Raw genomic sequence first — 26239 nt, forward strand, 5'->3', positions numbered from 1 at the left:
CTGCATGTTGCTTGCTGAAGCACATAGATGGTGTTGAGGCAACAGATTTGTGGTCCCTGAAACAAGCCCTCTGATTCTTCCAGTCTGGAATGGGACTGAAATTAGATAATAAATTATTTTGTCTTGAGAGATTAATGATGGCAATGATAGGGAAATAGACTGCAAACCTGTTTCTGGCTAGTTTACATTAAGCATAGACAAGGGGAAACACTAAATCCACCCAAACTACTGATCAGCTAGCAGGAGACATTCCCTAGCTCCTCAAAGGTGTCAGAAATGGGGCTCAATGGAGCATTTCCCAATGAATGTAATGTAACGGGTTACCGTAAGATTCTCATATATCTTGGATACAGTTTGATACTTTTAAAATAACTCACTTCCTTGCAGCCTGGATTTGGTTCTCCCTGTTTTAATGGTACTGTATCTCACCACACTCCTATTCGAAACTCCAAGGGCTGCTGCTCAACTGCCCATCCCCCAAGACTCTCCACAGCGGCTAAGAAGCATCTGTGGAGCTCCCTTAGAACAAAGCAATTCTGAGTGGAGCCATCAATCTGCCTTCTGAGAATATTTTAATTTGTAAATAAACTCTTACCTCTTCAGGAACTTTATCCAGCCAAAAGTCTTACAGCTCACTATACTCTGTGAAGTCGCTCTTTTCCCCAGGGTGAGGAAGACACATTATTCACATTGCTTGTGGAGTGGATGAGTATAGATTGATAACAAGTACAGAGAGACAGACTCACACAAGGACACATCACAACAAGCCAACTGATCGCTTTTTATTTTCTACAAACTACTACTTCAAATACAAACAAGTGATGCTCTCCAGAGAGCTCCCACATGCTAAGGGCTTTGCTCTAACATTTGACTCTCACTGTTTGTTCAAGTCCCAGCCCAAAGACAAAAAATATATACTTTAGTGACAATCCAGTGATCTACCTACTCAAAAGAGTGATTGTTCCCTCTCTGGATCAAGAATTCAGAAAATACTCTCTAAATCTTAAAATCCTATTAATAAAAAGATTGCACAAACATTATGGCCAAGACAAGTTTTCCCACACAACTCCCCACAAAAAACAATAAAGCTAGGAGTTATGGCTGCCACAGGAGACAGATTAAACCCAGTAATTCCCAGGAACCTGCTCTCTAAGGTCATGCTAACACATTAAAGCTTGTTTTTCAGTGATACTGAGTACCTGCATCTTCTATTGACTTCATTTGGAGCTGTGGGCACTCAGTACTTCTGAACATCAGGACTTTTTTCTCTAAATTTACCAGTGTTGCTACTGTCAGCGTGAGGTCTGGTGTAGACAATATGCTGCCATTTTACCATTGTGTCATGGTTAAAATATTGATTCATGCCTACATTATAATTTCCACTGCTACCACCAGTGGTAGCAACAGTGGGAAATTTGAGGGGATATTTCTAGAGTCTTCCATATTAATACCACTGGAGAATGGTTTTCAAAGCAGACCTTGACAATAGCGCACAGACTCCTTAAAGGCAGGTCAGCCTGTCAGAAATGGGACAATGAGCATGGAAAAGGATTTAAAGGTAAGGCCACTTTTTACTTTCACCAGCAAAACTGACTTAACAAGGCATTTCTCTCTTATTTACACACACACACACACACACACACACACACACACACACACACACCCCTCCCCATTTCCACAGTAGAATGCTTCCTCAGTTTTAAAAGGCACCTGTACCCATGGCACTTGCTTCCAGGATGCTGAACATTCTCCTTTCCACATATGACATCAGGATCCCACTGTTCTGGAACCCGTATGCAGAGGCCCATACATGTTGCTGAGCTGACACAAAGCAAGGCAGTGTTAGCCCAGAATTTCCTGGCCTTGGAAAATGGGGCTCTGTCTCTGATTTAAATACCAGTTTAACATAGGTTCTTTTGTTCATTTTTTCAGCTGCAGAAGTTCTCAAGCATCAAAACATCAAAAGTCCAAAATAATCTGTATAGAACAGACACTATATAGGAGAATTAACACAAAGGAGAACCAGCTTAATACCACTGCAGGAAAGAATTCCATGCAGTTTTTCTGTTCCTCATCCAATGGGAAGAGCATGGATTGGGTTTTAGTGCCTCTCACACATGTATCTGATTCATAAATGTTCCCAAGGCAAGTCAGTGCCAACCACTAGGCTGCAGTGAAAAAGTTGATGGGAGGTGAGCATTGCACATTAAATCTATGTCCCTGCTAATGGAAGACAAGAAAGAAAGTTTTAAAAAACAAACACTGCTCTCCTGAATCAGTAAATCATCAGCACAAGAAGGGCAACAAGCTACAAAATCACATCAGTGCTAGAGATCATGTTTAAACGCTCAATGCAACAAAGTCACAGAAGTCTCACTACCAGTCTGCAGGATCTAACAAGCTAACACGCTGCATCTGCTTAGGAACTCAGAACTGAAAGTCAGTTCATTGAGTTTTGGGCTTCTTTGCACAAGGATCCCCTTCTTCCTTCTTCAGCCACTGGTGCATTAAGCCTGCACTGGTTCTCTTGGGTGCAGTGATTTGGATGAACTGGCTGGACCATCTGGGCAAATCATCTTCCTCTTTCTTGGGAGACTTGTTTTTCACCCAGTCCAACATCATTTTGCTGCTAGTGCTGACTTTGGTTTCCTGGGAGGACAAATTACAATAAGAAAAACAAGAACCGCAGAAATAGCTGGTCATATATTCAAGGCACATCGGAAAATGCCCACATGGGTACCAAGTCAATGAGCTGGGTCCAGTTTCAGAATGGGGAAGGTGCAGCAGCAGCATCACTCCCTACAGTTACACAGCCTTGCAGAAGGTCCCCATGGAAGTCCCAGTCAGATTAATCCTAAATGCCATTCAGGAAAGAATATACCATATTAAGCAGAGTGATCCTGAGACTTTACAACATGATTTATTTCTGGAAGAGCAGGAAAAGGAATGGGAATCCTTGAGGGGCCTTCACTGCAGTGACCCTCTCTCCAACTGGGGATGGATGGCTGCCTTTGGGAACATAAAAACAGCCATACTGGGTCAGACCAAAGGTCCATCTAGCCCAATATCCTGTCTTCCGACAGTGGCCAATGCCAGGTGCCCCAGAGGGAATGAACAGAACAGGTAATCACCAAGTGATCCATCCTGTCACCCATTCCCAGCTTCTAACGAACAGAGGCTAAGGACACCATCCCTATCCATCCTGGCTAATAGCCATTGATGGACCTATCCCCCATGAACTTATCTAGTTTTTTTTTTAACCCTGTTATAGACTTGGCCTTCACAACATCCTCTGACAAGGAGTTCCACAGGTTGACTGTGTGTTGTGTGGAAAAAATACTTCCTTTTGTTTGTTCTAAACTGCTGCCTGTTAATTTCATTTGGTGACCCCTAGTTCTTGTGTTATGAGAAGGAGTAAATAACACTCCCTGATTTGGGAGTTTCTCAGAGCCATCCTGAATCAGTTAGAAGGGGTAGCTCAAGCATCTTATATGGCATAATCTACCTCTCATCCTCAGGCGCTGAGTGAGCTGCCAGCCCCTAATGAACAGCTAACAAAACATGTGATTTATTCTCTTATATTCTATGGAGTGGCCTCCCCCCATTTGTTAAACTTTTGAGTATCTTGTTTTTATTGCATTTGTAGCCCATTTCACAACTTTGATGCATCATTTATCCAGTCATATAAGATGATAAATTTGCATGCCTAGGATCTGCAATCTGTATTTATATTTTACTTCAAACATTCTATTTTTCCTTTTATCGTTATTAACAAAAACAGCACCCCCCGAGCCTGCTGCCCCCTAAGCCCAGCACCCCAGGCGGTCACCTGAGTCACCTGCCCCTAAATCTGGCCCTCCATTTTCTCCTCTGCAAAAGGCACTTCCAGCCTGAACAATCTATGCATCTATGAAAATGGGTATAAATTATCTACCTCACAGGCAGGATTAATTCATTAATGTTTGGAAAGAGCAGCGGAACCCCCAGTTAGACAGAGGACAAAGTACAATTCTATTTATTATTATTAAACAGTATTATCGTAGGGAAGTCTGATTTGTGTCAACCATCAGATCTCACCGTCTTTGGTCCCAACCCAATGGGAACGAGGCATTCTGGTGTATTGTTTCTGGAGTTGTTTACTATAGTGGAAACCGGGTGGAAAGCAATGTTCTCTGTGGAGTGGATGAGCCTAAGGGCTTCCTGTGTTGATACCTCTGTAAAGTCCAACCATTTCCTGATGGCCTCATCCCCATCCAGGATAGCTGGCATCCTAAACATGGGAGGAGATGCAGAAATCTTAAGACCACATACAGAGACACAACTTATCCGCCATGTCGCAGGACTGAGTGATTTGGGTGAAAGCCAAACAAAGATCCAGAATTAACATAATCCAGATTCCAGCTATCTGGGGATTAACTGTGTTGGCAATAACTATTATCATGTTAAGAAATGGCTAGAAGGCACACAGACCTCATTTCTGAAGCCGTGGGGAAAGAACTAAGCAATACAATGTTTTTCTGTGAGGCAAACAGTGTGCTAACTTCACCAAAGCAGCCTGCTTCCCCAGAGGAGGCAAAGGGTCTGTCAATCACTAGGCAGCCCTATGAGCAATTTAATTCTTATTGCTACCAGCAAGGGGCCAAACACAGTGATTTATGGCAAGAGCAAGATTCAGTGACCTGAAACAAGTCAGTAATGTTCTAATGTACTTCTCTAAGGGGATCAGGTAGACAAAGCATGGAAGAATTTCTGGCCTGTGTGTTCTTGGCCACCAAGGCTATGTATGTAGGGGAATACAGTCACACTACCTGCTCCACACAGCACAGAAGTAAAGGGAAGGTTTTCTGCCACACACTCCCCACTAATCTCTGCCATCCTGAACTCTACCAGCCACAGCCAGTCATTCTCACTTGCCTGTTATGGATATCACTTAAGCCTTTAGAAGCATCTACTGTGATGATGGTGTAGGTGTACAATGCATCCCCTCCATCAGGGGGCTCCCAGCAATCAAAAATCCCAGCCATGGTGAGTAACCTCCAGCCTTTCCACTCTTCATCATCATCTTTCCCATCTGCCTGGAAAAGAAAGATACAGAATGATCACAATCTTTCCTAACCTCCTTCCTATGCTAGGTAATTTCAATACAAAGATATTTAAAGGCTATCTGATACCTCACAGAAAACACTGAAAACCAGTGTAGTTCAGCTACCCATGCCTCATTTGCTATTTTAATTAATATTCTCTATTTCTAGGGATGTTTACCCAAAAACTTTATTAGGAGCGTCATCTTACATTGATACTTTTCCCCCCTCAAAGTCAATATCCTCCACCTGTGCATTGTAAACTGTTACGTTGAAAATTATTGTGAGGTCACAGGAGAGAAAGGATAAGCAACAGTAGCAGATAAGATATTTCATATAACAGATTACATTTCCATGAAAAAATAAATAACAAGGGGAGAAAGCACAACAGGCCGAGAAGAGTGTCTGAGATTATTCAGAACTCTGTTCAGTGAAATTTTAGCAAGGGCCATTGACTTCAATGGGAGCACTTTGTGCTCAGCACTTCTCAGGATCAAGCCCTATATTAGAACAGTGATGGGAAGCACACTGTAGATCCAAAGGCCATGCACAGACTGCAGCTTTGGGTGTACAAACACACATTACAGCAACAGTTCCAAACACAAGAGAAGTTAATCTTTCTGCATTTCAGGACTTCAATATATAGGGGATGACTACGTGACTGCGGGACATCTTCCATCACCGCCAAAGCCCTCTTTCCACCTGCCTGGAAGTTAGGCCTCACCACACATTCAAGCTGCACTGTCTCCAATATCCTATGCCTGAACCTCAATCACGAACACAGCTGGAGTGAGCAGGAATTTACAAAATAAATAGTTTTTCTTCAGGAGAAGTGACAACTAATTAATATTTCTAAAGCCTTTTCCAACCAAAAAGTGCTATATTGCACTGCTGAGTATTAGAACAACATTGTTGCTGAGAATCCAGTACCATTTCTTGCTTGGGCTGTGGGAAGTAAATGAAATAGGGCTGCTTCTTTCCATTGTGCTGCTGCCATTCATAGAATCCATCTGCCAGCACTACACAGCGCCTGCCCTTTATCAGAGGTCCCTTTGGGAAGAGAAGATTTGACCATGTCACAAATCAAAGAAGATGGCAGCTTGGGAGGTATTAAAATAAAAGAAACATGTTTGTTGGGGTGGGAGAAGGAGGGGAGGACAAGGCCATGGCTGAAGTATAGGGAACACATTTCTTTATAACCCTTTTCGTATTCTATAACTGATCCTAAAAAGCATAGACATAAAAGCTGTAGATCCACACTGGGGTTCTGCTCACATAAAACTATGCTCTGCTATCAGGGTTTATGCCACCACTAAAGGCTCTTGAGGAAGTTAGAGCCTTATTATGTAGTTAATTACTGTATATGTGTCTTATACATAGTAATCTAGTAGTGTCCCCTAACCACCTAAGAATTAAAATGCATTAATACATGGTGGTGGCAGCATGAATACTCCACACTAGCACAAGATGGAAATCTAGTCATTCTATTCCGACTCATTTAGGAAGTTTAATTTAGTTTAAAATATGTCACTGTAGTAATGGGCACTCCGTCTACTCCCTTTTATTAATATCAATGGGAGATAGGCACCTAAGTCCCCACCCCACACCAAAATTAAGTTGTAGGTGTTCTGCAAGTAATACTCAGGGTAATTCTGAAAGTCTCTATTTCACTGAAGGTTATGAGCAGTAAGACAAAATAATCCTTCATGTTCTCACCTTCCGTCATTTAGAGCACGACAGAACCCCCTTTTATAGACTCCCACCAAACAATACACCCACCTTCCGGCTGAGGGGGGCCAGGATAAGTCTACCTATGGAGCTCTTTGTGCTGCTGCTCAATTGGCTTAACAGACAAGCTTTTTATTAATTTCAAGTAGTATTTTATTCCCATTCCCAAAGCTTTCTTTTTATAGAACCAATGCCTTTGTTTTCTCCAGTCTGAACTGTACTTGAACCAAACAGTGGGTTATCTGAAAGCCACCTGGTCAAATACAGCATACGAAAAGCTATCGTTTGTTGGGTTCTTCTATTTCAATGAAATAGAGATGCTAGGTTTTACAATGTGTCATTCAGAAGGATTTATTTTCTGTGCAACAGGGTGGTGGTGTCCAATTCTTGTTAGGAAGAGGTTTAGATCTCTAGTTTACAAGTCTTTAGTAGCACTGCTAGGAGCTGATGATTATAAAATCTTCCTTCTCTCAAGACTCATTAAATGCAGTAATATTGTAAACTTACCTTGTAGGAGAGTTTCTCCATCATGGTATCGCTGCGACAGTTGGATGTTTTATACTGCATTTTGGAAGGGTCAGCTTCTCTAAACCAGGCTGGGACCAGCCCCCAGCGCATAGCAGCGATGACACGCTCAGAAGAGTCAGCATCCTGTCACAGAAAATAGAAAAGCACCTCATGCCAGTACATGCAAGACAGGAGCAGACAGCAAATTACAAAGTAATCAGCGCATATTGTAGCTCTCTGCCTTCTCCATTATATAGTGGAGACTACAAACAGATCCCAGCAAACTCACTCACTACAACTAGTGGCAGAGAGCCTAACAAGAAAAGAGGAGCTTACAGATAACTTATTAAAGTAACATCTTATATTTTACGAAGAAAGGTTACTTTCTGACAAGAAAGAAACTTTTGGTTGCTGTTCTGCTAGTTACTTTTCTTTGCAATTCTATCACTTCTGTTTTGTATGGGTGTGAGAATATACTCTGTGCTGATACGTGACTGCAACCGAAAAATGATTCAAAAGTAATCAGTAATTATTACTCCTCTGAGAAAGTCATTGAAAATATGCAAGGGATTAATTTTCAGACCCAGCAATATGCAATAAGGCTATTTTAAAAAAAATATATAAACCCCACTGGTTATAAGGAACATTCACTATATAATACAATATTTGCGTATAATAGTAAATTTGCAATTTGTATTTAACTAGTACTATTCAGGGATCTTCTACTCTAAGCATAGTATACATTCTGTCCTACTAAAAAAAGTCCCAACAACATAGTCATCTTAGGGCCTTCCCCAATGCAGTGAATAATTATAAAAGGACACTGTTAGGTTCCTTATATTTTTTTATTTAAAAACAATCTTACAAACGTTACAAACAATAACTTTGTTTTAATAATCTGAGCATTTTTAAAGTCTAACTTACTTCCACTGTTCACATTTTTGCATTTTTTCTCAGCTTTGACAATGGAAACAGACTGTGGGTTTCACTTCTGCTTCTAGTCAAATTCACTTTCTGATTCTCAGGTGCTAGCCAAAAGCTGCAATGTTTGGGTGGCTAATACCACAGGGAAATGGTTTGTTAAAAAAAGTTCCCAATGAACAAAACTACACAGAAACATTTCTATTGGCCTTCAGTTTTGTAAAACCTTTCAAGCCTACAAGCAGAACAGAAAGCAGCAAAGAAAAGCACAAATCCAATTGTTTCTGCATCAACAATTGTAAATACAGTGTGTCACACTGTCCCCAAATAGTGAATAAGCATGGAAAGTAGTTTAATAAAGATGACTGGATGATCAGATGTTTGCCTGTGTTAATAGTTAGGTTGCTGGTATGCTTGAGACCACTACCTATCATACTGACCAATACCATCTCATTGTTTCCTTGTACTCCTCCGTCAGTCTGCCTACATCCATCTGTTGTCTCTGATCTTACACATTGATTGTAAGCTCATTGAGACAGGGACAATCTTTTTTGTTCTATGTTTGTATAGCGCCTAGAATAATGGGGTCCTGGTCCGTAAATGGGGCTCCTAAGCACTACAATAATACAAATAATAAATAGATATGTTTCAAGCACCATCTTTTTCTTCTTTGTGATCTCATCAGCTATTGCAGGAGAATTGTGGAATTTTGAGTATAGTATTTAAGCAGAAAGGTAAAGGAGGAAGTAGTTTTCAAATGCTGTGCAGCTGTATTGATGATAAAGTGTTAATATTTTTAAATTTCACCTTTAAACATTTCTGGTTCTACAAATCTAAGCAGTTGTAACAAATAACTAATTCCTGACATTTCAGCAGAACTTAAAACACCTTTTTACTGTAGAAGTGGGAACACATACGGAACTATTAATATGGCAAGCACGTGTACTGAAAAGCCTGAAATGTCAGTATGAATTCCTGCAAAGCACATACTAGCAGTAGGAGTCTGGAGATACAGAACTAAAACTAAACTACTAAGTCTTGAAGAGGCTGCAAACTGTGATGCTCCAAAATATAAAGACGTTTATACCAAATTGGTCAAGTACAGTTGTGAAATATACAGTTACCCCCCTTCAAACTACTAGTCATTGTATACGATGCACCATAATGCATGCTGAGTAATTTGTTCTGCTTGAAGGTTACCTTCTCGAAGTGTCGTCGGGAAACCAGCACAGGGCTGTTGGACTGGGGACTCTTGTTGTAGGAGGGGCTGTATTTATCAGCATCTCTCCATTCAGGTTGTCTTGTTCTACCATGGTTATCACGGTACATACAGGCCCGGCGGATGCGATCTGCTCCCAGAGCGCAGGCCGTGCGCCCACACATTCTTCACAAGTTTCCTAAAGGAAGAAGACATTATATGCTGTGGAACAATGGCCTCAAATCTGACTTCAGGTGACAAAGCATGATCACATTTCTCCTTCACACTGGATACAAAAGGAGCAATTTACTATACATGCATGTCTTCCCCTAGGACTCAGCCTCTTGTCCACTCTATGGCAAGGTGTCAGGGGTTTATTATTTACAGAGCCCAAAAGTTTGCTGGATATTGTAAAAAAAGGCCCTAAGACTTTAATAATCTAAGGAAGCATACAATGAACAGATGAGAGAACAAGTGGCGAGTGACTGAAGTGTCATATTTAATACACACCACATAGTTCCATGGGCTTTTTAATACTTGATGCCCCCAAACCTTTTCCTCCATCTATGATGTTAACACTTCTTTCAGTGGGATGACTAAGGATTGCAGTTGAGTAACACTCAGTGGAGCAGGGGAGGCTGGGAGGCCACATGCTCAAAGCTATCTTTAATTGTTACATGATGCTCAGAAGGAATAGGTGCCTTGGGAAAAAAATAAGATGGATTGGTGTTGCTGCCCACTATATCCACTGAAACAGACCCCCGGACACAGGCTGGGGGAGCCCTTTGTTCCCCTGTATTTACTTTAACCATACATTTAAATCTACAGGAATCAGAAGTCAGGGGAGGCCCCGAGCAGCACAGCTCTGGGAAAGGGAGAGTGGGAACTGCTACTCTGGATCACTGGTTGTTGGACTGAGGTCTTTCACTATGAGAGTGATTTGAGGGCCTGCCTGGTGGAGTATGGAAAAGGGGGTCCCCTGCCCAGACAGAGAGGGGGTTGGGGATTCCTGCTCAGGGGACTGAGAGGGGCTGTTGGTGGGGGGAGGGGGAATTGTAGGGGGTTCCAGGCAGGGAAGGGGGCTGCAGGGCTCCTTGCCAGAGAGCTGTGGGGGTTCCTGGTGGGGGAGAAAGGGGCTGGGAGAGCTCCCTGCCAGGGGAGAAGGGTGCAGGGCTCCCCGCCCTGGGACTGAGGGGGTCTCCGGTGGGGAGCAGAGGGCTGTGGGGGGGGGGTTTCCTGCCCAGGGACTGAGGGGGTTTCCAGTGGGGGGCAGAGGGCTGGGGGGGGGGGGGGTGTGGAGGTTCCTGCCCAGGGACTGAGGGAGTTTCCGGTGGGAGGCTGCTGGGGGGTGGGTGTCTTCCTGCCCAGGGACTGAGGGGGTCTCCGGTGGGGGGCAGAGGGTTGTGGGGGGGGGGGGGGGGGGGGGAGTTCCAGCCCAGGGACTGAGGGGGTCTCCGGTGGGGGGCAGAGGGCTGGGGGGGGGGGGGGAGTTCCAGCCCAGGGACTGAGGGGGTCTCCGGTGGGGGGCAGAGGGTTGTGTGGGGGGGGGTTCCTGCCCAGGGACTGAGGGGGTCTCCGCTGGGGGGGGTCCTGCCCAGGGACTGAGGGGGTCTCCGCTGGGGGGGGTCCTGCCCAGGGACTGAGGGGGTCTCCGGTGGGGGGCAGAGGGTTGTGGGGGGGGGGAGTTCCAGCCCAGGGACTGAGGGGGTCTCCGGTGGGGGGCAGAGGGTTGTGGGGGGGGGTTCCTGCCCAGGGACTGAGGGGGTCTCCGCTGGGGGGGGTCCTGCCCAGGGACTGCGGGAAGCTGCAGGGGGGCTGTCCGGGGGTACGCTGGCCCCATGGAGGATTTCTATTGGGCTCGCCTCGATCTCCCACAGGCCGCTCCTCCGCCGCCCAGCCCAGCGTAGGTCCCGATCCCGCTCACCCGGCCGTTACCGACACCTCAGCCCGCCCGCTGCTGCCGCCAACAGCCCGGCGGGGGCGGGTCCGAGTCCGAGCCGCCGCCTGTGAGTGGGCGACGATGGGCACGTGACGGGGGTGCTGCCGCGCCCCGCAAGGCTCTGCCCATGGCACGCGGCCTGCCCCGCGGCCTGGCGAGGGAGGGGGGCGCGCGCGCCTCTGGTCCCGGCTGGCTCCGCTCCCCAGGGGGTGAGCGCGGGGGTAGCCCCGCTTCTCCCTGCCCCGTGCGCAGCCCCAGCTGACCCGCTGCGGGAGAGCCGGGCTCCACGCGGGGCCCCACGCTGGGCTGGGCTATGTAAGGGCTGGGTAGGGGAGGGGGGGGTAATAGGAGCCTATATAAGAGGAAGAGACCCAATTATCGGGACTGCCCCTATAAAATCGGAAATCTGGTCACCCTAGGGCTGGGGGAAGGGCCATGTTTGGGAGCTGTCCAGGGTGGGGAGGGAAGGGGAGCTTGTGCCTCGATCTGCCTTCTCTCTCTCTCGAGCTGTAGGCCCCCAGCTTTGCTCCGCTGTGGGGCTCTGGGCACAGCCCAGATGCACCCGACAGCCACGAACCTGCCCCCAGTAGCGCTCTGTACAAGCACCTTGTAACCCCTCAGTCAGGCCTAGGTGGTGAGGCCATTTCATCAACCGCATCGGAGCGCGGGGGCCAGCTTGAGCTGGTGGAATGAGCGTTCCTGGCTCCCCGCCCTTCGGTCAGCTACACATCTCTGGCAAAGGCCTTCCCGAGCCCTCCCTTCTGTGCCTGCAGGATGCGCGGACAGCTGCCCACTCAGCCTTGTGTTTTGCTGCAATTCCCGTAGTGCTGCTGCAAATGCAGCGAAAGGGGAAATAGGACCATTCTAGTCAGAGGAGAGACAGAGTTCATTCTCCTAGCGGACAGACAGCTGCAGAAGCCTCAGGCTAGCAGCGAGGGTTGCACAGGTGCACGTGTTTCCCTATAGTGGCCAAAGCCTCAGGACCAGGAGAGACAAGGTTTGCTTAAAAACAAAAGGAAGAAAACTGAAGTGGGAGGCTCATGCGAAAGGTGATGAGTAAGGAGAACTCCTTGAGTATTAGTACGGGATATAGTGAGCCTCCCCTCCCCCCGTAGGGTGGTGAGAGAGGTGAACAGAAGAGGCAATGACAAAAAACTGGTGCTACCCTAGATAATCCCTCTGTTTAAAGCATGCAAGACAGTCATTGTCTATGACAATATCCCAACCAGTCGCACATGCCTTGTCAGTCTTGCAGGAATGAGTTGGTGCAATGCCTTTGGCTACACCTTTAGGCCAATAATAAATAATTACTTAAATTCCATCAGGATCTTTTAATATTTTGTTTAATGTTACATTATATGGTGACATTTTGCATAAAAAAAATACAGGCAGAGTAGAACAAAGATCAATTACAGGTGCTAGAAACAGACATCTCTCCTGTTTACCCCTTATCTGGCATAACTGAAACTCACAAGTTAACCAAAATGATGGCTCCAGAGAGGAATGACAACAGCTCTGGTTGATATATTACACACGGTCTGATGTTACACATCACCACATTGCTTCTTTCATACTCAAAAATCTAACTGGTCACTTTTCCTCAGGATACTACACACACAAAAATCACATAATCCTCTACCACTTATACAGTAGGCTTTCAGTGTTGGATCTAACAACAACTGAGAAACCAGTTACTGATAACTAGGGGAATGTGAACAGCCAAACCAATTATACACAGGCAGTGTGTTAATTGATTTGCACTTTACAGAGACTATTTCCTTCTGACAGGGTTGTGCAAAGCTTGAGCTAGGCACTTATTTCCTACTCTTTGACTGAATATAATTGCAAGACAGCCAATCCCAACCCACTGTGTTGAGGGATAAGTACCCTGGGAGAAGATCAGCCTGTCATTTTCCATGAAGATGGTAGTGGAAGGCAGCCAAGTTCTATACCTGCAGGAGAGGGAATTTTATTATTTTATTTATTTACCATGTCCTGTTTTTAAGGGTCTTTTAAAGACATAAAAATACTAGCAAAATTAGTGATAATTAAAAGCACACTAATTTCAGATTCCAAGTGACCACTTAATGGGTTTGATAGTGTTACCATAATATGAATGGTTAAATAAGGCTTCATTGGAAACACAGGACCCCCAGACTGCAGAGTTCAGCAACTTGGTATTAAACGGGCTGATTCTTCAGAGGGGTTTATAGACTTAAGTGAAACTGAATGCTTCCTAAAACCTCCTGTCAGGGCATAAAAACACCACAATTTTATTTAGAAAAACCCAAATAACTGTCCTATTTTTTACTAATGATAAAAAGCTGCTGTAGTGAACGTGATTCCAATTCAGTGTCCAGAACAGAGGGGAACCAAGAAAACCAAGAACATTCTCCCTTTATGGGCCTTATGTCAGAGTGCAGTCTCAGAAAGACAGTTTAGCCAACCGAGGCCATGATTATGTCCACAGGAAGCTCTTCTCCACTGCGGGCTGTGACCTGCATTGTTACAGTGTCTGTCAGGACGAGACGAGAACGCACCAAGAGGTCATGGCCACCCCGAAACACACCTGGAACAGAGAAGAGAAGAGGGAAGAGAATAAAGTGCTTGAATGCCACTAGCTCATCCATCAAATTCAAAGGATACTCATGTGGCTGGAGCAAGGTCCCCTCTCCAAAGAGCATCAGCTGAACATAGTCCAAAAAAATCACCAATGCAGCTGGATAGTTATAAACCCCACCGTAGCACATTAAGGTACCCAGATGAGTTAGTCACGAGTATAAATCTTTCAAAACCCCACTGACACACAAATTAAATTTATATTTTAGACTCAAATGGGGAGAAGATCAAGAGATTTCTGATATCACCATCAGTTGCTCATCCAGTGTGCAACTTAGTTTAACATCTAGAATTACATTCAGTTGTTGCTCAAGTCCTCCTTGCATCTCCCATAGGATTCCTCAGTTCACCTCATTCTGGAAATCCAGGGACTCCCACAAAGGTTGGGGTAACAGCTCCCTGAAGATCATGCAGGGCAGTTCTGAACTCAATTCAAACCATCCCAAGGGACTGGGCTTGTCCCCAATCCCTATCCCCAAGTAATTCTTCTGATCCCAACATTATCAGCTGCCCTGAATTTGAAGGGACGGGGAGCACAACAGGAACAGGCGAATGAATGTTATCTGGGGCTGTGGCAACTGAGCGATAGGCTGTGCACTAGCTGGGCTAACATCCTGAGCACTATTGTTCAGCCTCAAAACAGACAAATCCCTGCGTATCCCCAGAGTCGCTAAGAGTGTCACATAAGGTGGGGCAGAGATCCCAACAGAGAATCCCAACAGTTTACCTGCCAGGTACAATGTGTGAGAGTTTTTGTTGTCTGGCACTTTATCCGATCGCTCACACGGCTGCATCCCCAGGAACTTCACAATATTACTGACTGCCTCTGTTAAAAGAAATAGCAGAGGGTCAGTTTCATGGGTTTATTTAACATCATTATTTTAACAGTGTTCAAAGGTACAGTAAGGCCCTCCTCCCAGTACAGAGAAGAGATATGGTCTCTGCCCCACCGGGCTCTTCACGGCAGAGAGTGCCTCCATATGTGTTCGTACAGGGCCCAGCTCAGTGGGGCCCGGATTCTGAGAGAGATCTTTGGACACTAATGCAAAACAAATCATAAATAATAATTCTGTACATGACACAGCAAGGGTGCATGGTAACATGAAGGTGAGCAGAAAGGAGGACATGGACAGCATCAAGATGACTCCACAGTAATTCAGCAAGGCTAGTGCACAGCAGTGGAGATAAATGTGGATACAATGACCTTCTTTCAGGCCTTGCAGGACACATGGGTCTTCAGGAGGGATTTAAAATAGGAGAGGGTTGTGGCTTTGAGTACCAGCTCAGGGAGGGTATTCCAGGCAGGGCCGGCTCCAAGCACCAGCGTAGCAAGCAGGTGCCTGGGGCGGCCAACGAAGAGGGGAGTGGCATGTCCGGCCGTTCGGCGGCAATTCAGCGGCGGGGCCGACACTCCCTCTCGGAGCGAAGGACCTGCCGCCAAATTGCCGCCGTAGAAAGAAGCAGTGGTAGAGCTGCCGCCGATTGCGCCTTTTTTTTTTTTGTGGTGCTTGGGGCGGCAAAAATGCTAGAGCCGGCCCTGATTCCAGGCATGAGGTGACATGGAAGACAGCACAGAAATAGCCAAAGAAAAGAAACAAGGGGCAGCAAACTAAGGACTAATCCCCATCAGGCAGTGACTCTTAAAGGGAGCAACACAAAACTGCATGATGAGGGCCCAATATAAAAGTACCCCCAGAAGCTGGCACCCTAACAGACTTCACAGGGCTTTGGAAGAGGCACAGATAGAGTCTTTAAAATTAATAAACTGAGTGTGAGGATGAGAACAAGAGGGGTCATTTAAGGATCCCTCCTCCCCAGCTTCATATTACCTCTATGGTTTACTCCTCCTTCCTGCCCTTGGGCCCTAAGGCGCAGCCTATCTCCTCCTGTGCAAGGACAGCTAGAGTTAAGGCTGAACCATGTTCCAGCTTCTTGAAAAGGGTGTTGCTCAAGACCATTGCAAGGTGCTCCCTTCCTCACCATATGGCATTCCCAGTCCCCAAAGGCTCAGGATACTCAGAATTTAGGATGTGTTTCCATCACAACAATGACCAAACCAACATGGTTTCTTTTGAAATTAAAAGTCACGAAAGGCCAATACCGTGCACAACAGGACAAATCCAATTCTACGCCAGAGATGAATTTGGCCCGTCACAAGCTCACTCAGAAAGAGGTTTGTATTGGACCTTAGACCTGAACTGTGACTCCAATTTCAGAGTGTAGAACTAGAGGCCCAAAGGAGCCTCAGCAGACCATAGGGAGCCACTGCTCTAAGGATATATCTACATTGCAGCTGGGAGGTGTGATTCCCTGCATGGGCAGCCAGACTTTCGCTAGCTCAGCTCAAGCTAGTGCGCAAAAACTAGTAGTATGGATGTTGCAACAGTGGCCATGGCTTGGGCTAGCCTCCCAAGCTCAGACCCAGGGGGGCCTGGACTTGGGCAGCTAGCTCAAGCCACCACTAGTGCTGCAACATCCACGCTGCTAGTTTTAGCATGCTAACTTGAGCTGAGCTAGTGCGAGTCTGTCTACCTGTGCTGGGAATCACACCTCCCTGCTGCAGTGCAGACATATTCTAAAAGGCCAGAGTTCAGACTCTGCCTCTTGCAAGCAGGGAAATGCTGGGAGTTCTGTGGGGGTCAGAGACTTCCTTACCTTCCAATGTTTTAATGGTGGATAAAGTGAAGGTCTCTTCCTTTTCAAACTCATCACCCACCTCGTCCCAGGCTGCTCCAAAGTTTGGCTTCAGAACCCTCTGGATGTGATCAGCTACTGTTACCTCAATGTCTTCAAGCTGACAGGGAAAGAAAGTTTTACATAAATAAGATAGTTCTTGTTGGGGAAAGCTATAGACTTGGCTCACTGCAATTAAGTAAAGATGGTGACATTTACTTTTGATCATGGATTTTCTCAGAATTAGCTTCCTGTCTCCCTTCTGATTTATTTGAGCAATGATATTTTGGTACAATCTGTTTTGATTGGGTATTGGAGTTGGAAGAGCCTTCAGCTCTTCCATGCCCAGAGTTTTATGACGGTATTTCCCATTCCGAGCACAGCTCTCAACCTGCCAAAGATCAAAATGTCTGAGAAAGATCCAAAAGAGGGGACAACACAAAAATAAATTTTAACAAAATAGAGGCAGGGGCTTGGACTAATGCAAGATTTGTATTTCTGGAATACTGAGAAACTTCTCTATATTCTGCATCCCAGCTCATCATTTCTGAGATCAATAATGTACAGTGAGAACCCCAGGTCCAAGGAGGATTGACATCGGAGTCCATAATGGAGAAGGGTACATGACTACATTTGAGACCTTCTCAGGAAGTATCATATCTGATACCATCCACCACTGAATGTTCGGTGAGCTGAGCTGTTGTTGTGGCCATATTTATGGGAGGTGGAACTTGCCTCCCTGGATAAGCCCATCTCTCCAGTGCATATACACCTGGAAACACTTCTCTGAAGGGGCATGATCAAAATCTCCTCATCATTCTAGTTTAATTAATGGATGGACTATGGTTGTTATTTAAAATTGCTCAAGTGCCATAGCAGAGAGGGAGGAGTGTCTCGTATAACCTGGCACGGAGGAGGGTTTAGCTGCGCAGTGTCTTTTGGAAAATCCCCTCTATTCCCTCTGCTTGGACAAAGCTCCACCGGCTCTTACTACAGCTCATGCTGACTTACTGCCAAGTTGTTTCTACAGTCAGATACTCATGAGTGTCTGGTGAGAAAGGGGCAGGAAATACAGGAGTCAATAGAACAGGTTAAGGTTCAGACAGATCATATCGTCTACTCCAAAAGGGAAACAAAGCCACCCTGTGTGAAGCGCCCAAAGCTATTGGCTAAGCTCAAGGTAACTTTTCACTCCCAATGAGCAAGAGAGACCTCAGCATGAAGATTGGTTTTGTGCTCAAAAGCTCTGTCTGGATATAGCAATGGCCTCAGACAGAAGCCCTTACACAGAACCCTAATACAGCCCTTGTCTCACTGCCAAGGGGAAGGAGCCAAGGTTCCCTTCCAGGCTCAAGAGCCAGGAATGGAATTTTCCTGGTACCAGAGTCAGACTCTGGCCTATAAAGTGAAACTCATTCAGTGCAAGAGCTGACCAAACAGCCTCCATTCACTAAAGCAGCTACTGCGTTGGTGGAGCCCACTGTCCTGAGCACCGACAGGTTATTTTTAAAGTAAAAGCACTTGTTCAAGAACAGAAGGAGCTTTATTTACCCTCCAACAGAGAGTTCTAATTCACAGGAGGGCTGCCCATGCTGCCCAAGGTGTGGATAGGAACCATGCCAGCTTTTCCACACAGCTTTGCCAACACCTTTCATTCCTGACGCGTGACACAGCATGCTAACCCAGGGCAACCCAATCTGAGGGAGACACCACAGCCTCCATAAAGACAGATGTCCAGTGTAGCCAGGTATGTGCATGAAGAGTACTCACAGGAAGGTACTCCAGGTTAGGTAGAGTAAGCCACCTGTACATGCTGAGATTTCACAGCTTCTGATGCTCAGAGCTGCATTAAATGTGTGTCTTGGCCCAAAATCAGAAGACGAGCTGCAGAGACTGGGGAAATTCAGGACAAGGAACTTGTGTCTCTCCATGGGAGGAACCCCACACCCCTCTTCACAGAAAGTGCCCAAAACTTCTGTGGCCAGATTACATTTCAGAGGAACAGGCTATTGGTGCACAGAAAATACAAGGGAAACAAAAGCCCCTGGACCCTCTGAAGCTCCAGTTATCAGATCCTTACCACATACTCATCCTCATAGCCCTCATCGTCCGCTTCACCAGTGTTTAGGTCACAATCCTTGACGGTGAATTTCATCATGCAGCTGAATGTACAGGCCACTGGGGAGGGAGGTGGCAAAGGAAAGGCTCATGTTACCATCTGACATGCATTTATCTTCATGGGCGGGACCGTGGTACAGCGTTCAAAATAGGGGACTGGAAGAGTCCTGGGTTCTATCCTCAGTTCTGCCACTGACTTGCTGTGTGAACTTGGACAAGTCACTTCCCCTCTCTGTGCTTCAGTCTCCCAAATGTGAAATGTGTACATTCTATTTATTTAGATTTAGTAAATGATTAAAGATACAGGGGGTTGTGAGAATTGTTTGTAAAACACTGAGATCCTTAGATTAAGTTATATTATTCTTCATGGGAGGATCAAATAATTTTAGGAATGCTCATTAAATAAGCCTCTCTGCCCCTGCGAGATACTCAAGATATTATCTAGGAGTCACTTCACCTACCACTGAAATGTTGTCACCTCTGCATTGCAACACAGCAGCTGATTAATACTTCATTACAAATGAAGACAGGCAGTGATGAACCATCCCAGATGAAACAGAAACTACGCAGTGAACAATAAAAGAGATATAGCAGTCATCAGTTGTGTTACTACAAAGAAAACCAAATGAGACTGAAGCGTGGAGAAAGGCCATTTCACTTGCGGATTGGTGAGGGCATAAGTGAGCCGGAGACTCAGCTGTACCCAGTCTAGTAGGCATTCCAACTTCTATCCACTTACTGTAGGTACTTACGTGGCTCCCATTCCCACAGTGTCTGAGTGCACTACAAACATCTCATAACATCCCCGGGAGACAGAGCAGTATTATTATCCCAGTTTCACACATGGAGAACTGAAGCACAGAGAGACTAAGTGATATCGGTGGCAGAGCAGGGAACTAAATCCCAGTCTTCTGAGTCCCAGGCTACTGCCCTCACCACCAGACCATCCTTCCTTTATTTACAAGTTGCCTGAGAAATCTCAGCTTTCAGTCATAAAATCCATTAAGGGTACTGGTAAGGGTACTTCCAGTGCAACGGGTGTCCCAGGCCTATGCTGCAGGGGAAAGACGACTACTTTTAAGAGGTAAGATTAGGCAAGGAAGGAATTTAGGCTCTGTTAGTGTGGGACCCTCCAAATGTAGCTCCCAGGCCCACCCCACAGACCTCATCAGTAGCCAGCATCACATTAACTGTTAAATTCACGCCAAGCAGTCTTCCTAGTGTCTGAAAAGAAGGGAGACAAAGGGCTGTGCACAGCCTCACTCTGAAATGCTCTGAAGCAAGTTAACCTAGGAGAAGAAGTGGGAAGAATTCTTCCAGGAGGGGAGCCTTGAGAGGCTATATTGTACAGAGTAGCGAAGAGAAACTGTACTCGGTGCTGTTGGATGGTGTGTTCACTTACCAGCGATAGTAAATGGCTTGTACATGGGGCAGAGGGTGTAGGGAATACAGTTTGGGTTATTTGAAGGGAATGGCAATTTACGAGGACAAACTGCTTACCTGCTGTGGGGTCCTCTTCAGGCAGTGCCACCAGCGTGTAGCAGATACCAGGCTGGTTATACAGTAGGCTTTTGGCAGGTATGTAGCTAATGACCTCATACCCCTCTGTCGGCTCCATCTGTACCGTGACGTTCTCCAGGATCTGATCATTCAGTGTATTTGTACAATCAAACTATGCAGGGAAGGAAAGGGAAGCAACAGCTTGAAGCCATTAATGATGGACATAATGGGAGATAGTGTTTCAGGCAGAGGACTTGCTCAGTGTGATTTTTAACGCTGACCCCTTTTTGCAATATCTGCTACCTAAATACAAACTCTGTTCTACTGGATATCGACTTGTGTAGTCAAAGGTTTAGTTAGAGACATGTACCACAGAGAAGCTGGCATTTCTACTTTTTCAGCTGAGAAGTTAAAAACCCCAATTAATGCAGAGACCTCTGTAAATATTTAATAGGAAAAGAAATTTAAAATAAATAAAGACACAATGGCGCAGTGGCTCGATCTTAGCCTTCTGCCTGAGAGAAATCAGAGGGTAGTTGTTCTCTTTCAGTGCAATATTGTGTCTTAGTGCTTTGTGCAGGGCAGTTTTAAATGTCTCCAGAAAGACAGCTTTCCATCACTTCCCCAGGGAAAGTATTCTACGATCTTCACTATAAGGAAGGCTAGACTGACATATATATATAGCCTACATTTTCCTTCCTCAATTTCATACAAGTGCAGTTGAGTTGGAGGTGGCCCTTCTAATGGCTAGAGCAGAGGAGGGGGAATCAGGACACCTGGCTTCTATTTAGGCTCTGCCACTGACTCATTATATGACCTCAGGCAAGTCACTTCATCTCTCTGTTCATCTGGGTGTAAAATGGATGTAGATAATGCATGTGTGTCTCTGTAAAGAATTTTGAGAGCCTCTGTAAAAGGAGTTAGGTAAGCATAAAATAGTCATACTCTTCATAAACTAACTAGCTGCAAAACTCCTCGTGCCCTGGGCCATTTGCAGTCTCAGATGCCCAGGTGAAAAGTTGCACATGCATCAGAAAGAATGTCTCAGACATAGCACGAGCATGCTGGGGGCATAGCTAAGCAATAAAGAGGGAATATAAATATCATTCATGGCTTAAATGAGTCTAAGTCTTCTCTCCTCTTGGCCTGTCTTTCTATTGTAACCTTCTCACACTGTCAAATTAAGGAAGCTCCATCCTTTCTTGACCCTGACTCTGAGGCCTCTGGTTGAGGAACCTTTCCCTCCCACCCCATAAACAAAGTAGCCCTCCGCTACTCACATACACACTATGAATGAGAACAGCACCTAGTGACTGTGTACATGCTTTAGATGTACAATAGGCACACACGCTTAGGTTAAATTCAGATTACTTGGGCCCAGAGTATGGAAGAAGCGGTCTCAATACCATTCACCTCTGCTACATATTGTGAACTAAACAAGACACACCACTGGGAAGAAACAGCCCAGTGGGTAATTAACAATTAGGAGATTATTTTTACAACCCTGTAGCAGCAGCCTACGCACCTGGAACACCATGTGGTTGACAAATGTGTGCTTGGTGCAACGGATCACGTATTCAGTCTCAGATTCTGTAAGAGCCACAGGCTCTGGAGAGGACTTGAAGAGTGGGCCCAGCCCTCGGAACTCTGGGATAGCTGCCAGTTGCTCTAAAACAGAGTTAACAGAAAGAACCCAAATATCATATGAGTGAAAGTGCCCAGAACAGAGAGAGATTTCAAAGCTCAATTAACTCCTATTCATCTCTGTAATAAATCACTGATCCAACACTGTGCACAGAGATAGAGTCAGGGTGAATGTGACCACACTGACAGGAGCAATGAAGGGCCCCAAACCTGGTCCCACGGTGTGCATGAGCAGGGGGAACATGAAAGAAAGAAAAACACCACACACATACAGGAATTAGGGGCTTAGATCAGCCAATCTCCTGGGCCTGGTATTGATCGGTTATTGAGTGCACACATTCACCATTCCTGCTGCATTTATAACCTGCAAAATCAGAAGCATTGTTGGCCCTTCAAGTTTGGAATCCCCTCCAGATGAGGAATATAGGAATTGCCATATTGGTTATGTCTAATGGCGCATCTAGTCCCTGTATTCTATCAGTGGCTAGTATCGGAAATTTCAGCAGATATGCAAGAAACACTGCTGTGGGCACTTGTGAGATAACCTGCCCCCAGGAGAAGTTCCCCTAACCATTACTCCACTAGTTAGAAGTTGGCTTGAAGCACAACGGTCTATTTCCCTTTCATGAGGGTCAACTCAGATGGTGAAAGGCTACAGGATTTAGGCAGGCCCAACAAATCACATGACCGCTACATCCACACCTCTTCCGCCTACACAGGGTTAATGAGAGATGCCCCACATTCTGCTTACCTTGGAATATTTCTTGCCTTGTCGCTGCCACTTTCTCTGGCTGTTTGACCACAGTGATAGGAATACTTTCTGCAGGGGCAGAAGCAAAACGGGACAGAGAAATTAATTAAGAAGATCACTAGCTCACATACATAAAACCTCTTGATAGGGACTCCTTCAGAAATGAAGGAAGCCCATTTTTTGTCTTGCTACAGACTCCATTACTCTCACCCAAGTAATGCATCCTATTGTACTCAAAATCCTAACCTTTACTTTCAAAATAGCTTTGGAACAACAGCAGCTACAGTGAGGATTATGAGCGATTATTATTATTAGCAGGAGGTTTACAACAGAATCCTAATCTGGGAGCAACTGAATTTACCAGCATGGACTTTACAGAAAATAAACACCCCCAAATTCAAACAAGATGGATCTTAACAATTCATAGCATCACACAAACTGGAGATAAAGATGCTTATGAGGTCCCATCCAGCCCATCTCCTGAGGGGATGTTGGAAGCAATCAGCTTTAATACTGGAGAGGAGTGCCCCCTGTTATTCCATGGGTACCTGATCTTTGTTCTGTGATGGGAGCAGTTGCCAAAGGAACAGATTTCAGGTCAAAGGGTTTCTCAGAGGGTTCCAGGGTATACTGCTGCAGCGCCCTCTCCAGGCCAGGGATGGATACTGTCAAGCCTGAGGAAAGAAGGGAGATCACTGAAGTCAGAGCAAACACCAACTCTGTGAGCCATTGAGTCAGAGTCCAACTAAAATCTCCATCTCTGCTCTTCTTAATTGGCTAGTGCAGTAGAAAGCATATGTACCCAGTGTTCATGCACTGGACACACTGAATCCAGTATTTCTGAAAATACTATGATGACATTTATACAAATGATTATCATTCCCAGAGCAAACCTGTAGGCTGCAAACATCTGGAATGCATTTGACAATTCTATTGTAACCACATTCCTCGGGGCCTGAATCTGGGTCTCTGATGCACAGCCATCACTGCACTACAGCCTGAGAAGTCAACCATCCTACTGCATACATATGAGCAGATTTGGAAAGGATAGCAGAAATGCATGTGTCCTTCACATCAAGAGGTAACCTACCAAATGTCTTTACCTGCCCTTACCATTCATGCAATTACAGGCCAATTGACAGGTTTGTGACAGTCTGAAGGATGTTCAAGCTCCCTGGAACCAGTCTGTTCCCTAGGGACCCTGGGTAAAAAAATGCATCTTTATTCTGAAAAGCCTCCACATTACCATTCAGGATGTAGCCAGCATTGAGAGCTTTCTGCTTCTGCTCCAGAACATTTAGGTAGAACGTGGCTCTGTCTCTCACTTCATTATCATCATCCATCACGCACCTGAAGGCAAGACAAAACCCAGCTGTGAGCATTGTGAATGTATGCAGATGACTGATCTAACTTGGTGGTGGCCTAAAGAAACTGAAAATATGCGCTGTAGAATAGGGCGAGTTGAGGCACTGATGATCATACTAATACGGCAATAAATAAATCAATAGTTCACTTCCTTCCGACAGCCATCCTGGGCAAAAAAACTTCAAAAACAGACTCCAATGAGAAATTGCAGAATTGGAATTAATTTGCAAACTGGACACCATTAAATTAGGCTTGAATAAAGACTGGGAATGGATGGGTCATTACACAAAGTAAAAGCTATTTCCCCATGCTAATTTTTTCCCCTACTGTTATTCACACCTTCTTGTCAACTGTTGGAAATGGGCCATCCTGATTATCACTACAAAAGTTTTTTTTCTCCTGCTGATAATAGCCCACCTTAATTGATTAGTCTTGTTATAGTTAGTATGGCAATACCCATTTTTTTATGTTCTCTGTGTATATATATCTTCCTACTGTATTCTCCACTGCATGCAATGAAGTGGGTTTTAGCCCACGAAAGCTTATGCTCAAATAAATTTGTTAGTCTCTAAGGTGCCACAAGTACTCCTCGTTTTTTTTTTTTGCTGATACAGAGTAACACGGCTACCACTCTGAAACCAGCAATATTACAATCTGTCATGGGAGGCAGTGTTCTACATAACCAATAGTGGCTCTAGGACTGTCATAAACATACAGCTAAGGGTAGCATCAAATCCCTCCTTTACCTGTAAGGGGTTAAGAAGCTCAAATAACCTGGTTGGCACTTGACCAAAAGGACCAATAAGAAAATAAGATAAACAAAACCTCCGCCCCTGAGATTTGAAAGTGTTCTCTCTTAGGACAAAGAGAGAGACCAAGCCGGTAATCCAGCTCCTACTGAAATGATACATCTAAAATTACAGAAATTGTAAGTAATAGCAAGGAAATGTGTTAGATTATCTTTTGTTTTAGCGTGTGAATTTTCCCTATGCTAAGAGGGAGGTTTATTCCTGTTTTGTAACTTTGAAGTTGAGCCTAGAGGGGAATCCTCTGTGTTTTAAATCTTTTTATTAGCCTGTAAAATTACCTTCCATCCTGATTTTACAGAGGTGCTTCTTTTACTTTTTTCTTTATAATAAAGTTCTTCTTTTAAGAACCTGATTGGTTTTTAGTGTCCTAAAAACCCCACGGTCTGGTCTGTGCTCACCTTGTTAACCTATTGGTTGGTATCTTATTCTCAAGCTTCCCCAGGAAAGGGGATGAAGGGGCTTGGGGGATATTTTGGGGAGGATAAGGCTCCAAGTGGCCCCTCCCTGAATGTTTGTTTAAATCACTTGGTGGCAGCAATACCGTCCAAGGACAAGGAAAGGAATTTGTGCCTTGGGGAAGTTTTTAACCTAAACTGGTGGAATATAAGATTAGGGGGTCTTTCATGCGGGTCCCCACATCTGTACCCCAGAGTTCAGAATGGGGAGGGAACCCTGACAAGGACTCTGCACCCAAAATATTGTGCAAGTCCAGAGGTCTCATTATATTCTACCAAGTGGGTCAGGAGCGCCAATATGTCAAGAAAATCCCAGGTTTGTCCAAACATTTAAAGTTCTTAGGAAAAATCTCTGAAATGTCTGCTGGGACAGAGGGCACACTATGTAGCTCACCTTTTCAATAACACTAAGATGCTGGGTAACACATCCTCGTTCTGGGCTCCAAATTTAGCCAGAGCACTTACTGCACCTGTAGCAACAGCAAGGAAAACAGGATCAGCTGGCAAAGTTAGCAACTGAAAGTTCCCTCTGTTTTGTGATCTTACTTTAATGCAACCGTTTTAGAGACAAAAGACAAAACTAACAGCAAAAAAATGTTTTTTAAGTTAATCAGAAGCAGGAAGCCTGCCAAACAATCAGACGATACAAATTACTCAAGTTAGTTAAGTCCAAAGCAGACTGTGAGGTTACAAAGGGATCTCACAAAACTGGGTGAGGGCAACAAAATGGCAGATGAAATTCAATGGTGATAAATGCAAAGTAATGCACATTGGAAATCATAATGCCAACTATACATACAAAATTATGGGATCTAAATTAGCTGTTATCACTCAGGAAAGATCTTCGAGTCATCATGGATAGGTCTCTGGAAACATCTGCTCAGCCTGTAGCAGCCGTCAAAAAAGCTAATGTTATTATCTATCCCTTTCC

The 26239-nt window shown here is 45.0% G+C and overlaps 2 protein-coding genes across 5 annotated transcripts in view; both read right to left on the bottom strand.

The window, feature by feature from the left end:
* Positions 1-761: 761 nt before the first annotated feature.
* HMCES (5-hydroxymethylcytosine binding, ES cell specific) lies at positions 762-11519 on the bottom strand. Of its 2 annotated transcripts, none has more exons than XM_008168005.3 (7): positions 11360-11519; positions 9438-9634; positions 7317-7460; positions 6012-6131; positions 4915-5075; positions 4078-4270; positions 762-2649 (listed from the first exon to the last, which is right to left on the bottom strand). In XM_008168005.3, exons 2-7 carry the CDS (start codon positions 9618-9620, stop codon positions 2446-2448), a joined length of 1005 nt encoding a protein of 334 aa, XP_008166227.1. In that variant the 5' UTR covers positions 9621-9634; positions 11360-11519; the 3' UTR covers positions 762-2445. The 2 variants fall into 2 exon arrangements, with proteins under 2 accessions (XP_008166227.1, XP_008166228.1); XM_008168006.4 differs by having other exon boundaries at positions 11298-11496.
* A 1182-nt stretch (positions 11520-12701) lies between these two features.
* The window catches only part of COPG1 (COPI coat complex subunit gamma 1), a 36966-nt gene continuing 23428 nt past the window's right edge, over positions 12702-26239 (bottom strand). For all 3 annotated transcript variants that reach the window (XM_065550922.1, XM_005288375.4, XM_005288374.4), the window contains 10 exons: positions 25703-25778; positions 23926-24029; positions 23228-23353; positions 22680-22748; positions 21810-21952; positions 20285-20456; positions 18747-18844; positions 16649-16787; positions 14721-14819; positions 12702-13943 (listed from right to left, as the gene is read on the bottom strand). In XM_065550922.1, the coding sequence (XP_065406994.1) occupies positions 13813-13943; positions 14721-14819; positions 16649-16787; positions 18747-18844; positions 20285-20456; positions 21810-21952; positions 22680-22748; positions 23228-23353; positions 23926-24029; positions 25703-25778 (1157 nt within the window). In that variant the 3' untranslated portion in view covers positions 12702-13812. The remainder of the gene's footprint in view (positions 13944-14720; positions 14820-16648; positions 16788-18746; positions 18845-20284; positions 20457-21809; positions 21953-22679; positions 22749-23227; positions 23354-23925; positions 24030-25702; positions 25779-26239) is intronic.

This window comes from Chrysemys picta, chromosome 7 (genome assembly GCF_011386835.1).
Source record: "Chrysemys picta bellii isolate R12L10 chromosome 7, ASM1138683v2, whole genome shotgun sequence".
In the NCBI taxonomy this organism is placed as follows: domain Eukaryota; kingdom Metazoa; phylum Chordata; order Testudines; family Emydidae; genus Chrysemys; species Chrysemys picta.

What these genes read in the sequence shown, in the direction of transcription:
- HMCES (XM_008168005.3), bottom strand. Translation starts at nt 9,620, where the DNA reads ATGTGTGGGCGCACGGCCTGCGCTCTGGGAGCAGATCGCATCCGCCGG. An exon ending in TTAAGTGATATCCATAACAG is followed by an intron (nt 4,271 to 4,914) that starts GCAAGTGAGAAT and finishes TCCCATGTTTAG; the next exon opens with GATGCCAGCTATCCTGGATG. An exon ending in TTGGGTTGGGACCAAAGACG is followed by an intron (nt 2,650 to 4,077) that starts GTGAGATCTGAT and finishes TTGTCCTCCCAG; the next exon opens with GAAACCAAAGTCAGCACTAG.